General features: G+C 39.3%; 1 protein-coding gene across 2 annotated transcripts in view; it reads right to left on the bottom strand.

The window, feature by feature from the left end:
• LOC124595552 (exocyst complex component 7) overlaps positions 1-15043 on the bottom strand; it is a 123857-nt gene that overhangs the window by 74889 nt on the left and 33925 nt on the right. For both annotated transcript variants that reach the window (XM_047134332.1, XM_047134333.1), the window contains exon 7: positions 7854-7954. In XM_047134332.1, coding sequence (XP_046990288.1) covers positions 7854-7954 — 101 coding nt within the window. The remainder of the gene's footprint in view (positions 1-7853; positions 7955-15043) is intronic.

Genomic DNA, 15043 nt, shown 5'->3' with positions numbered 1-15043 from the left:
ATTATATGATAGCTGAACAAACACTGGTAGCAGTTACTTCTGTAAAATATCTGGGAGTATGCGTGCGGAATGATTTGAAGTGGAATGATCATATAAAATTAATTGTTGGTAAGGCGGGTACCAGGTTGAGATTCATTGGGAGAGTCCTTAGAAAATGTAGTCCATCAACAAAGGAGGTGGCTTACAAAACACTCGTTCGACGTATACTTGAGTATTGCTCATCAGTGTGGGATCCGTACCAGATCGGGTTGACGGAGGAGATAGAGAAGATCCAAAGAAGAGCGGCGCGTTTCGTCACAGGGTTATTTGGTAACCGTGATAGCGTTATGGAGATGTTTAACAAACTCAAGTGGCAGACTCTGCAAGAGAGGCACTCTGCATCGCGGTGTAGCTTGCTCGCCAGGTTTCGAGAGGGTGCGTTTCTGGATGAGGTATCGAATATATTGCTTCCCCCTACTTATACCTCCCGAGCAGATCACGAATGTAAAATTAGAGAGATTAGAGCGCGCACGGAGGCTTTCAGACAGTCGTTCATCCCGCGAACCATACGCGACTGGAACAGGAAAGGGAGGTAATGACAATGGCACGTAAAGTGCCCTCCGCCACACACCATTGGGTGGCTTGCGGAGTATAAATGTAAATGTAGATGTAGATGTAGATGTAGGAAATGCTAATTACAAATTTTAGTTACTATCAGTGCTTCCTGGTGGAAATGATAGACCAATCACAAGTGCACCCTGAAAGGGCCAGTGCCAAACTGTTAAGATAGCTCACTAAGCAGTCTATGATCAGCTTTCAAGTTGACAACATGCAAACGTGTGTATGACCATAAAACATATTTTTGCAATCTCATGCTGATTCTAAGATCACGTGAAGCATTTTTGTGACTTTTGCGGTGTTTGGGAACTAATGATTAATGACTGGGAATCTTGTTATGAATATTACCAAAAGACTGGCTCTAGAAATTATTTTAATAATTTTGCAATTGGTGAAATAAAAGAGAATTGCTTGGCATCCTAACATTTTTTGATTCTTATTGTTCTTAGCATTTAGACATACCCACTTGTAACATTATTATGCACTGTTTATTGCACAAGCTTTGGAGCTCATGAGTGATGGAGAAGAAACCAATTAGTGTAGCATCTATGAGACACGAAGTAAGCAAGTTGGCTACAATTCAGTTATGAGAAGTAGGGGGTGGACACACTACATCTGTCATCTGTAAACCACACGTAGCATCACTGTGCATCCCTGTGTACATATTGTGGCAGATGATACTTCAACTTCCCGGCAGCTTTTGCATTCACCTGGCATATTAACATAAAGTGTTGCTACTCTGCACAGGCATCTCAGGATCAACTGCCCTGAATGCACTACTGGCCAAAACAATGGAAGTGTCTGTACACAGGTGTGGAAAGTATTCTGAAACAAATACACCACCTTATGGACGACGCGCCAAAATAAGTCTGTGATTTTACAATACGGAGCTATATCACTACAAATCCTCTCCACTTCCAGTTGGAGCATTTTCAGTATTAAACAAGTATTAGAATCTAATCTAAAAAGTTGGGCCACTACCCTGTTTTCACCAATACATAAATATCCATCAGGTACATAGCATGCCTATGAGTACAGGTTATGCAAATATTACAGCTCTGAATAATAAAAAATTACAAAGTTTTCTCCAACAAAGACCAAGTGCTACAAGTTTATGTATGGACATGAGCAAATGTGATAATTCCTTCAGCTATACATATGAAGATATACCGGAAGTAAAAACTGCAGTCTAATTTGCTTTTCGGAGGAGATGTCAGTTAGTATGACAGAACTCATACTTGCATGAGCAGTAAGAACTACTACAATGATTCAAGTGGATCATAATGTAATAATAATTAACTCTCTCTCCTCATTGCAAAAAACTAACATCAATAGGTCAAGATGGCAAAAGGTGCAATTTCCCATATCAAATAGCAGATATTATTTCAGAATTACAAAGGAATGGTGCACATATTTCATTTGTGTTGAGAAAGGGAAAGGAAAGCCAACCAACCTGCAAATTACACAGCAAAGAATGATGTACAAAAGGAATACATTCCAGATTGCAATGATTGCTGTTGTTGTTGTCAAAGACATAATTAAAGATTACTGGAACAAGTAACAAATGACTGAAAGTGGGCACAAGGGCTCCTGGTACATTCAAATACATCTGCACAAACCACATTGGCACAATACTGGACTGTAAAATAGAAAATAAAAGATAACTCCACTGGTCAAAGGAACACAAGCCAGTTTTTGAGGGCTATTTACCAAATTAAAATTCAATCATGGTCACTATCAACATTATCTCCACAGGACTGATGTGATACCACCACCATACTGCAGCTGTGGTGGGATTCAGAATGCGAAACATATACAGGGTGCTTTTTTTTTTTAGGTGGTGTATATTCTTACAGGAGGTAGTACTGGCCAAAACTACAAGGAAAATTATTATAAATTTGAAGGGACTGCTTTACTTGTGGCAAGTAATGAGCAGTATTTACAGATTAGGCAGAATTCACAATAGATGGCCTAGTGAATTGCCACAATATGCAAGTGTGGGCAGATGCTAATCCTTGAGTTGTCATGGAGGTGAGGCATCAGGTTCACATCAGTATCTATGCGTAGGCAGGGACTGCCAGTGACACTCACATGACCACACAGTTTACCAGGTTCACAGCGGTTGTTTATCACTGATTTTTGAGCTATGAATTATATTTATGGTACCCTTGCAGAAAAGTGACTGATACGTGTACAATGAGGTACCACCCCATTTTCAAAGGATCATGTGACATTCCATCACCACAATATTTTATAGGCGATAAATTGGTCGAGAAGGACCAGTACCATGGCCTCCCTGTTCACTGGACCTTAATCAGTTCGACTTATGGCTATGGGGACATTTAAAGGCACTGGTGTATTCCCAACCCATTGCAAAAGTGCAACTGTCACAGGAGTGTGAGATGCAATCCAAATGGAGCCAAGCGTGTAATTAAGTGCATAATTCAGTGCCAAAAAGAGCTGAATGAGGCGTCAGGATGCATGGTAACCAAATGCAGCCATGGCCATAGTGTCTACTCCTATGTAACAGACAAATGGGAATGAGGGGACAGACTGGCTCATATCGACAGGTGTTGGTTTTTGGATGTGTAATTACATGAACTTTTCTTCTAATTTGACCAATAATACTTCCTATAGGAATGCGTGTCACTTAAAAAAAAAAAAAAAAAACACCCTGTATAATTTGATTGTATTAGGCACAGAAAGGAATGAGCTTGGTGACTTAAGGAGCAGGCTGAAATTAAACAAGAGCTCAATGCTGGTCTGCTGATCCTCTTGGCAAGTCAAAAAACTTATAAAAAGTGCTCTTTGTCTTCTTGATAAAAATTGGCATCCTGTAACCTTTTACTGGTAATAGGTGTTTACCAAGAGGTCAATAAAAAAAAAAGGATGAAAATTTTGTCTCAATCATGGTAATAATATGGGTAGACATTGTCATGAAGCAAATCTTTTGTTTTCAACTGCTATACGCATTTCCGTTAACTTCTAGTAATATACACTATGTGATCAAAAGCATCTGTACACCTGGATGAAAATGACTTACATGTTCATGGCACCCTCCATCGGTAACGCTGGAATTCAATACGGTATTGGCCCACCCTTAGCTTTGATGACAGCTTCCACTCTTGCAGGTCTGTTCAGTCAGGTGCTGGAAGGTTTCTTGGGGAATGGCAGCCCATTCTCCACAGAGTGCTGCCCTGAGGAGAGGTATCGATGTCAGGTGGTGAGGCCTCGTATGAAGTCGGCATTCCAAAACATCCCAAAGGTGTTCTATAGGATTCAGGTCAGTACTCTGTGCAGGACAGTCCATTACAGGAATGTTATTGTCATGTAACCATTCTGCCACAGGCTGTGTGTTATGAACAGGTTGCTTGATCGTGTTTAAAGATGCAATCGCCATCCCTGATTTGCTCTCCAACCGTGGGAAGCAAGAAGGTGCTTAAAACATCAATGTATGCCTCTGATGTGATAATGCCATGCAAAACAACAAGGGGTGCAAGCCCTCTCCATGAAAATCATGACAACACCGTAACATCACCAACTCTGAATTTCACTGTTGGCACTACATACACTGGCAGACGATGTTCACCGGACATTTGCCATACCCACACCCTTCCATCGGATCGCCCATTGTGTACCGTGATTCCTCACACCACACAACGTTCTTCCATTGTTCAATCGTCTAATGTCTACACTCCTTACACCAAACGAGACATAGTTTGGCATTTACTGGTGTGATGTGTGGCTTATGAGCTGTCGCTCGAACATGAAATCCAAATTTTTTCACCTCCCGCCTAACTGTCATAGTACTTGCAGTGGATCCTGATGCAGTTTGGAAATCCTGTGTGATGGTATAGATAGATGTCTGCCTATTACACATTATGACCCCCTTTAACTGTCGGCAGTCTCTGTCAGTCAACAGACGAGTTCGACCTGTACGCTTTTGCCGGCCGATGTGGCCGAGAAGTTCTAGGCGCTTCAGTCTGGAACTGCGCGACCGCCACGGTCGCAGGTTTGAATCCTGCCTCGGGTATGGATGTGTGTAATGTCCTTAAGTTAGTTAGGTTTAAGTAGTTCTAAGTTCTAGGGGACTGATGACCTCAGATGTTAAGTTCCATAGTGTTCAGAGCCATTTGAACCATTTTGCACGCTTTTGTGCTGTATGTGTCCCTTCACGTTTCCACTTCAAGTTTCCCCTTCACTATCACATTGGAAACAGTGGACCTGGGGATGTTTAGGAGTGTGGAATCTCACGTACAGATGTATGACACAAGTGACACGCAATCACCTGACCACGTCTGAAGTCTGTGAGTTCCATGGAGTGCCCCAGTCTGCTCTCTCACGATGTCTAATGACTACTGAGTTTGCTGATATGGAGTACCTTGCAATAGGTGCAGCACAATGCACCTAATATGAAAAACATATGTTTTTTTTGGGTGTCCGGATACTTTTGATCACATAGTGTATGTTAGGATTTATTGTGTTACCTTGAGGCTAAAAAGCCTACAACAGTGCCTGCCCATCCCATAACACATTTAATGTGAGCCACCCAAGTTTTGTTTCCAGTGATAATTCAGCTCAAATACCCCTAAATGTTGTATGAAAGCTCTGGTAGAATGTAGATACTTTTGGATTAAGAAGACCACTTAGCGAAAAGGAAAAGTATTAAAAGTTGTCAATTGGCACACACAAAAAGAAAGAAAAACTGCTGGCTTTTGGAGTAATCCTTTTACAAGCTAGAATAAAACACACACACACACACACACACACACACACACACACACACACACACACACACACACACGCAAAAACGCATGTGCATTTAAGCTTAGATATATGTGTGTGTGTGTGTGTGTGTGTGTGTGTGTGTGTGTGTGTGTGTGTGCGCGCGCATGCATGTGCGTTTACTTTGGCTTGTAAAATGGTTACTTTTAAAGAGCCATAACCTGTATTACTGTGACACTCAAGAAATTCAAAACACTTGCTACGCAACAGGTTTTGTGGATTCCATTCAGTATTTTTAGTAATCGTCTCGAACACAACTTCCTGTAATTTAAGTGTTCTGTAAGAGTTTCATAAAGATTACTTTCAAAATGTGAGGAAATTCATTAAATAAGGACAAAATATGTTTTCTTGAACTTCTGCATCAACTTTTTGCACCAAGTCTTTAGAGATGACTGATAGTCACCCACTTCGCACTTCAAAACTAACATTGGTATGACCAACTAACTGTTTAAACCCATTAACTTGCAATGTTTTATCTATAAACTATCAACTTTTATTCTTTTTGCAATTTTAGAGCACAGAAAACTGATCACTGCCTGTATTTCACATTTGATGGAATTTTCAGTTAACTGAGACTTTTAAATATGCACAAATAGATGTAAACGGGGAAAAATTATTCCATTATTGTGTCTGTGACTGAGCAACTGTTGCAGATAGTCAGTGTACATGCACAAATCACTGAACACAGTGCTGCAGTGGCCTCCTTCAAAAACGGTATTTACTCCAAAAAAATATAAACCTCAACTTAATACATGTACACTTTACATGCCACCTTATGGTAGAGGGTGGTTCAAGTGCCACTATTATTTCCTCCTTTCAGATTCCATTTGGAAATAGTGCTTAAGGAGACCAACTATCAGTAAGCTTTCTTTTTGGCACTGGTCCTATGACTGTTTTGACATTTCCCACCACATTTTCCTCTTGCATATTGGTGTCTTCATTCTAGAGTAGCATGTACACCCAAAATCATCAATTATTTGCTGTATATAATCCAATATGTGCCCTTCCCTACAATTTTTGCCTTCTACTGATTCCCACAGTACCATGGAGGAGATATACTGTGATGTCTTAATACATGATCTATCACCCTGTTGCTTCATCTAATTGATCTTTTACAAGTATTATTTCAATGCTGATTTTATGGAGAACCACCTTATTCCTTACCAACTACTTAGCATTCTTCTAAGAGAGCATTAATTCTCTTCTTTTCTGGTTACTGTCTGTGATCCACTTTCAAACAATGTGTAGCCACATTTTTTTTTTTTTTTAAATTAAGGCTAAGTTTGATACTAATAGACTTCTGTTGAATCAGAAAGCTCTCTTTGTCTGCATTTGCCTGCTTCTTATATCTTCATCGCTTCATCCACCATGTGATATTTTCCTTGCCAGATAGCATGAACCCTTCTCCTCACTACAAGTTCATAAAAGAGTCTATGATGGTAATGAACATTAATATTCTTCACAGAGTGTCAGATTCCTGGTGACCCTTCTTATACATTTGATGTCCAAGCTTTGACTGGTCCAAATTTTGAATGTGAGTCCTCGCAACTTAATGACTCTTCACAGCATAATACTGATAGTAATTTTTGTGGATATTCCATTATTCATAAGCACAGTTTCAACAGAAAGATGTAGCAGAAAAAAAATCGGAGTTAATTATTTTAAAGTTTTTGTGAAAGGAATTCATACTGGATCACTGCTTTTCATATGGTCTGATGGGATATATTTTGTGTATAAAAAACATAAGAAGACTCTTTACTAATAGGTTCAACAATATAACTGCTGGTCACTGTAAAGATGACGCTTGCAGTTTCCATTATTTGAGATGCCAAGTTCAAATGCACGATAGTGAATTTATTCCAGAGAGTGGGAGCAAGTCTTTTTTTCTATTGGATGTTTTCCCAATAATATTGCAGGTGTTTACTCAGCACATCTTTAATCACTAGCAATATATGTCCCTAATCTTAAGATCATTCTGATACAAAATTACTCATACTGCAACTTTTGCAGCACTCACTAGTGAGATGAACTCGACTGTGTGTCTCACTTAAAATTAAATGCCAAGTTTCACAATTCATTTATTTATAGTTTAAAGTATCAGCACACACACTTCAAACATCCACATTTCTAGCTTTGCAGACACATCTCAGACCTATTATAAGTTTCCACGTGGCCATTGGCATATGAGCACACATTCACTTTTCACTACAGTCCAATTGCAATAGCTGTGTTGTGAGATTTATTAAAGATAGGATTTCATTATATTAATAATATGCCTCTAAAGTGAAAAGTACTTAGGACCAGCAGCTTTAATTTTAAAATCATAACTTTGGAATATCATCTCAATTAGCTCCAAGGCACAGCAAGAATGTTTATATCTTTGTTTACCTTGAGTAATTTTTATCAAATATAAATTAGCCTAAATTAGTGACTAAAGAAATAAGAAGATTCAAAGTTTACTTCTGACTGACCCAGATGAATAGCACTTCGCCTTGTGCCTAAGGTGAGACCAGTAGAATGTTCTATAGTTTGTGATGCTCTCATCAACATCTTATTAGCTTTCTTCTCAAATCTGAAAATCAAATATTTTTATGAGCATAAAAAGTATACAAACTGTAAACAGTCATTACATGACCAACACACTGTTGCACAAAATCTCAGTTTTCATATTTTACCATTTGTATTCAGGGAAAATATCTTCACCACAACAGAATACACAAGCATTCTAAAAACATGGAATTGTAGGTACTAATCAGCTTTTGAATAAATGAAAAGGCAACCGATCAATATCTTAATTGCTGTTCCCCTCAAATAAGAAAAATGCAATCAAAATATACACTGATGAGCCAAAACATTCTGACCACTTGCTTAACAGCATGTTGGTCCACCTCTGGAACTCAATATAGCAGTGATTCTGCATGACAGATTCAACAAGTCTTTAGTACATTTCCGGAGGTATGTGGCAGCAGATGACTCTGCAGGTCACACAATTCCTCTAAATTATGGGCTGGTGGGTTGTGTGCATGGAGCTGACATCCAACAGTCTCACAGATCTGTTCATGGCCAACTTGGGTTCACTATCAGGCTCGTCCAACAACTGTGGCATGATTCTGGCCTTGCAACATGAATAGTTATCCTACTGGAAGATGCCATCATCATCAGGGAAGGCATTAAGCATGAAAGGCTGTAGGTGGTTGCTAGTTACCATTTACCATTCTGTTTTGATAAACATATCTTAAAAAAACAAGCCTGTGAGCTTTTTCCAGACTTGTTAACTGCAATATAAATAAACGAATGTTGCTAGGTGACACAAGGAATACCTTTGAAATTCGAATATCTCAGCAAATCTAGCAGTCAGACAATTCACAAAAAGTAGAGTCAAAGTGTCCCTTGCAATTTGTGAGTAATTAATCACACTTGTAATTTCACACTGTGTATCAACACACTCCCCTATGCAAACTTTAGAGTTACTCTATGGTCTTGCTGACAGAAAAATTCCGTGTGTAATCTGGGCTCACGAAAAAAAATCAAGCTCCTAACAACTGCACTGCCTGGCCACTCACTGCCTGGAAATCAAATGACATAAACTTTAGAAACTCTTGCAGCCAAAGTCGCTCACCCTATCAAGTCTAAATACCAGCTCTCCTACGTTTTTAATAAAGTAAACAAATTTCATGAAGGAGTACACAGTCAATGCGAATATTTTGTGAACAAAATGTCTAAATTCCTTAATGTATGTGTATTAATAGTGTTGTTTCATCTACCCCCCCTCCCCCCCATCAACGGATTTGTAATTTAATGGTTCTTCTATAAGATTATGTTGCCTTCCAAAATATTTTAATTTAATAATCCGACTGTTTTATTCTTTGCAACATGTTTTACAAGTCTACATATTTAATAAAATTGTTTAAATCAATTTTATCCAACAGGGCACAGCTTTATCAGGCAAGTGGAATTATAAGAGCAAACAACTTTTATAGTCAAAACGTCATCTTAAGGCAAAATGTATTTATCATTTTTTTTTCTGGGTGGGCACCATAGCCTCAGTAAATTTGAAAAAGGCGATTATTTCACCAGGCTGTTTTTTAAAATATTTTATTTGCACTACTAGTTTCGGACATTGAACATTCTCAATGCCTGGTACTGACACAGTGATCGCCTACCACAGTGTTAATCATATTTTCCTCCAAGTCTGGCATTCGAACATTTCGGGTACACTGTTCATGATTTCTTGCTTCCTGAAACAATCCTGTCTGAGACAAATGATGAAACACTGTTGCAAACATTGAATGCTGTGGTGGTTGTCAGTGGAGTAGGTCTACTGATATAGCCTTGCTGCCCACCACCCGTTGCCATTTGCCTTTCTGCAAGTACATACCATGTCGACAAGCTCTCGATTTGAATATGGAACCATTATGTACAACTCTGTATAACATCGACTACAAGGTGAGTCAGCAAGAGAAGTGACTCGGACACAACATTACTAATTACTATGGCAAGAGAAGCTGCTAGGGCATGACGTATGAGGAACAGTACCACCCACTAGGAGGAAACCAAGCATACTGTAACTGTGGCTACATGGTACAGTGTGTATGAGACTGCAGTCTCTGTAACACAGTGTTATTGAATAAATGGTCTCTAGCATGGAATCCATGCATTTCTGGACAGACGTTCATCAGTGCTTTTTTTGTTCCATATCCACTCATCGATCAGTCCCTCGGGTTTGCTCACAGTGGAAAAAAATTACCCTATATGTGCACTTTGAAATGGACAGTTTCTGAAATTAGTGGTCTGAATAAAGTGTTTTAAAACATAGCCTGGTGTTATTTCTCAAGAAAAGGAAAAAGGTTTTTTTTATACTAATATTCATGCAACTGTTGAACAGATAATAATGTAAGCAAATTCAAAGAATATGTGATGTCAGATTTAGGAAAGAAGGAAGGTTAAAGTCCTGTTGATAGCATGGTCTTTAGAGAGAGAGCACAAGCACAGATTATGAAAAGATGGGAAACACTAATTGCCAATGCCATTTTCACAGGAACCATCCCAGCATTTACCTAAAATGATTTAGGGAAATCACAGAAAACCTAAATTTGGATGGCCAGATCGGGATCTGAACCCTCATCCTCCCAAATTCTAGTCCAGTGTGCTAACCACTGCACCACCTCATTTGGTGTCAAATTTAGGTGAACCCCACAGGGACTAATGGCTATGATCTGAAAAGTTAACTTTATGAATGTGCAACTATACTCATTTAAATTGTGTGTTCATAAGTAATACTGGGAAAAAAAATCTGAAGGCAATGTCCCCAATACTAAGGCCACCTCTTGGACAACAACAACATCTTTGAAATTTTTTGAGTCAAGCTGACAATTGACACCCCAATTAGGAGTAAGTTTTAGTGATACTAACACCAAGTTCTAGGTTTTGGTGATCGAACTTTTTTAACTTTTTACTTTTTCATCTTTTGCAACTAATGCCTCTCATTCCCACATGCCTCTAATCTTAATTAGAAATCTTTTGATGGTGGTAGCCAAAATGACATTATAAATAAAAATGTATATTAAAGGATCTAAATAGTTTTATTTGCAAAACAGACCTCCTATGGCCTCAAGACTTGCACTACAATGCCATTTGCTGGCCACAAATCAATCACACAGTCTTTTCGAACTCGCATCGTGGAGGCAGAACTCCTAACCCTTTGAACTCCATAAACTATATCCCTTCCAGTCTCAACATGCAAGACCAGCTCACAATGCAATATACCCGCTACTTCTTTTAGCTTGATTTCATTTCATCCTAGTGACATGCATTACATTGCAATTTTATACAACTTTTGGACCTAAGCCCAACATTAGTAAAAAGATTTTCATAATAAATCATGCTCAAATGATGGACAAAACGACATCAAACACTATATAATTAAAACAAATAGCTTCTCATAATATATTACATTAACAAGAATATTAACCAAAGGCATAAGTAACCTCTATCTTTTTAATATTAAGTAAAGTTGGTGAAGTTTAGAAATAATGTGGTATAATTTTGAGTGTGCTGATGTGTGCATCAAATGATCATAATTATGATTTGGTGGAATTTCCATCTCAGTCGCTCATTCCATTGGTACGTCATTGAAGAAGTGTCAGTGTCAGTATCTGCTGGCTAAGCCTCATGCGCTGTCCCAATTTACCTGCCCATGATCCCTCTCCATCCATTAAATATCTTTACCACTATAAATGGTGTACCAGAGCACATTCCATACAACAGCAACCCTTTCGGCTTTTTGAACTGGAAATACTGTCGGCTTTTTGAACTGGAAATACTGCAGTCATACCCTAGCACCCTCTCGTGCCATAGTAATTGGTAATGTTGTGTCCGAGTCACTTCTCTTGCTGACTCACCTTATACTGGATGTGATACAGCATGGTACACAATGGTTCCATGTTCAAATCGAGAGCTCGTCGACATGGTGTTTACTTACAGAAAGGCAAATGGCACAGAGAGAGCCCGTCCTGTATTCCTTCTTAAGGAACTACCACAGATGTTTTCTAAACTGGGCTGCAAGTTCACCTAGTAACTTAAAATTTGTTCCCTTAAGTACTCTGTGGTCAGCAGTCCTGACATGGATTCTGTAACACACTGGAACCCAAACTCTGGAGTTCTCCAGTGACCATTTGCATGTCTCTGAACATCTATCCAAGTTACTCAAAACCACATTCTCCACATTGTAACTACAGGTCCATTCTTCAAACCAAAATGCAGGTGTTCATATTGTAATCAGTAATTTTCATGTAGTCTGCATTTGTCACGATATCTTTGATAACTATCAGTGGTCCCATGGAAGCTCACATGAAAGTCCTCCATTGCAAACTACTGCATTTGAGGCATAGTGCAGGTTTCAAGCAGTTGTTCACCTTAATGAAAAAGCTTATCCGAACACAACCAAAGACTTGGTGTAACATGAAATGTAATTTATCTGACCAGGCAGCTATTTTCCATTAATAGTCCAATATTGATAATTCCATCCCCATTGTGATCATAAGGAACAATGTAGTCGAATTAATGTGGGAACAGTTGGTGGTCGTCTGCTATGGACCCCCATGTGCTCCAAAAGACTTGTGCCTGCACCAGCACTGAACTCTGCCATCAGATCATCACACACCTCCTACCCTGCTTTACAGAGCTGACAAGCCTCCAACCTCTGTGTTCTGCGATGAGGCATGGACATCCACCACTCTGTCAGCTATTTGTGGTTTCACTGTTCTTCAAGCACTTTCTCTAGATGCTCATTACAGCAGCATACAAATAGCTGACAAGCTTTGCCACTTCCGAGGTGCTTGTCCCCAGTCAGGGTGCCATAACAATCTGCCCTTAGTCAAAACTATTTATGTCAGTGGTTTTCCCCATTTGAGGCCTGTATTGTCACTAGAATGATTCTCCATTCAACTCTGCTCCACTTGTATACTTCTCTTACTGTGTTTGCAACACTGTCAGGTGGTATTTAATCTCACTGTGGGCAGTACTCATAATGCCTTTGCTCATCAGTGAACATAACTTTCACAAGATCATACTTTAACATATAAAGTACAGGATAATCACATTTAGCAACTAAAATTCATGGCAAACTACTCATAACACTAGTTATAAAGGAAAACCGCTTAAATCCTCTTATTAAGGCTTACTGCTTCTCATTCCAGGAACTATGTGTAAGCTAAGAATGATACATCAAAAATTAAAATACCAAACACAATGCATGATAACAGTAACATAAAATTTCTATCTTAGTGGGTAAGTGTTGAGCTATTAATCCAAACATGCAGAGTTTTATCCACAGTCAGTTTTAGGATTTTTTTCATGGAACGTAATATTCCTATCCCATGAGGCAATGCTTTGTGTACAAGGGTTGGAGAAAAAAGTGGAAACACAACAAGAAATGCATGCTTGAACATAAATGTTGATGACAGCTGACTGCATTTTGCACTGGTGTATTTAACCATGAATGGTATCTGTGCAATGTTCTCAATATGTTGCCAGTGTCAGCCTGTCAGAACTGCATTCGATGTCATTTTGAGGGCATTATGTAGGAGCTAAATGAATTCAAACATGAGAAAATTATTGATGCTCATGCAGTGGGTGACTCCATAACCAAGGTAGCCAAAGTGTTTGATTTTTCATGAGGCACCATGGGAAAGGAGAAAAATATCCACTAAGTCACAGCACAGATGAAAAGTGTATGTTGAGTGATCTTGACAGCTGGTAATTGAAGAGGATTGTGCCTAAAAAAGGACAACAGCTGAAAAAGTTACTGCAGAACTGAATGTTGCACTTGTGAACCTTGTCAGTACCAGGACAACATAAGCCTGGAACTGCAGGGCAAGCTGGAATTGCAAAACCACTCATCAGTAATGAAAATGCCCATAACAGGAAAACATGGAACCGAAGTCATAAAAGCTGAACTATGGAACAATGAAAGAACATCATTTGGTCAGATGTGTCTTGATGCACACTATGTCCAACTTCTGCCCGAGCTGATGTCCCAGAAGTGAAACATGATAGGGATTCGGTGATGATTTGGGCAGCCACATCTTGATATTCCATGAGGCCCCCTTAGTACTCGCACGCTTGCATTACTGCCAAGAAATTGTGACCATTTTGACTGATCAGGTCCAGCCCATGTTACAGTGTTTGTTCCCCAATGTCCGAAAGAACAGACACCTCATCCATATAAGTATATAATTCTGGCAATACTGGCCATGACCTTCCTCTTCTGTGTGGATGTACACATATTACCCGACCTCTTACGGGACTTGGTAAGAATGTCTTCCACGAGTAATGAGTGTGTTGGATAGGGACACTACAAATGTAGTGTGTGGACATATAAGGTGAGAATGCGGGTCTCACAGGAGGCATGCGCAGGATAGTCCCTGCAGTCGCACTGTCCTCTGCGCCCTTGGTGGCACAGAGGGGTAGAGCATCTGCCAAGTAAGCAGGAGATCCCGGGTTCGAGTCCCAGTCGGGGCACACATTTTCACCTCTGTCTGTTGGTATATATCAATGCCCATCAGCAGCTGAAGGTATTAATATATAATTCTAATTTTGTACAAATTACACGATGTCGTTGTTCCAGTCAATTCAAGCAACAAGCTTATGTTTATTTCGCAACATGGAAGAAAGTACGTTTCAAGCAGTGATTAAACACTTCTATTTAAAGGGCTTAATACTCATACAGATCAAAGCTGAGTTGGGTGAAGTTAATAGCACATCTGCTACTGTGTTTACGAATGTTTACAATTGAGCAAATGACTTTAGATATTGGTGTACATTCACAAACGATGAACAGCCCAATCGATGTGACCACCTCTGAAATAACAGACAAAATCAATGATAAAATTCGAGTTCAACAAATCAAAGTGCATGAAATAGTTGAAGCCACAGGCGTATCACAAGGTGGAGCAATTACAATTTTGCACAAAAAATTGGGTCTGAAAAAAATATCCACAAGATGAATGCCCCTTTTGTTCTCAGTGGAGAATAAATCCTCAGGTTGTGTTTGGCACATTCCTGTCTAAATCCTTCCAGGTTTCAGCATATATAGGAAACTCTAGACAAAAGATGGGTACGCCACTATACTCTGTAGGCTAAGGAACAATGAAAACAGTGG

Source organism: Schistocerca americana, chromosome 2 (genome assembly GCF_021461395.2).
Source record: "Schistocerca americana isolate TAMUIC-IGC-003095 chromosome 2, iqSchAmer2.1, whole genome shotgun sequence".
Lineage (NCBI taxonomy): Eukaryota > Metazoa > Arthropoda > Insecta > Orthoptera > Acrididae > Schistocerca > Schistocerca americana.
This window is presented reverse-complemented; position numbering and strand designations above follow the sequence as displayed.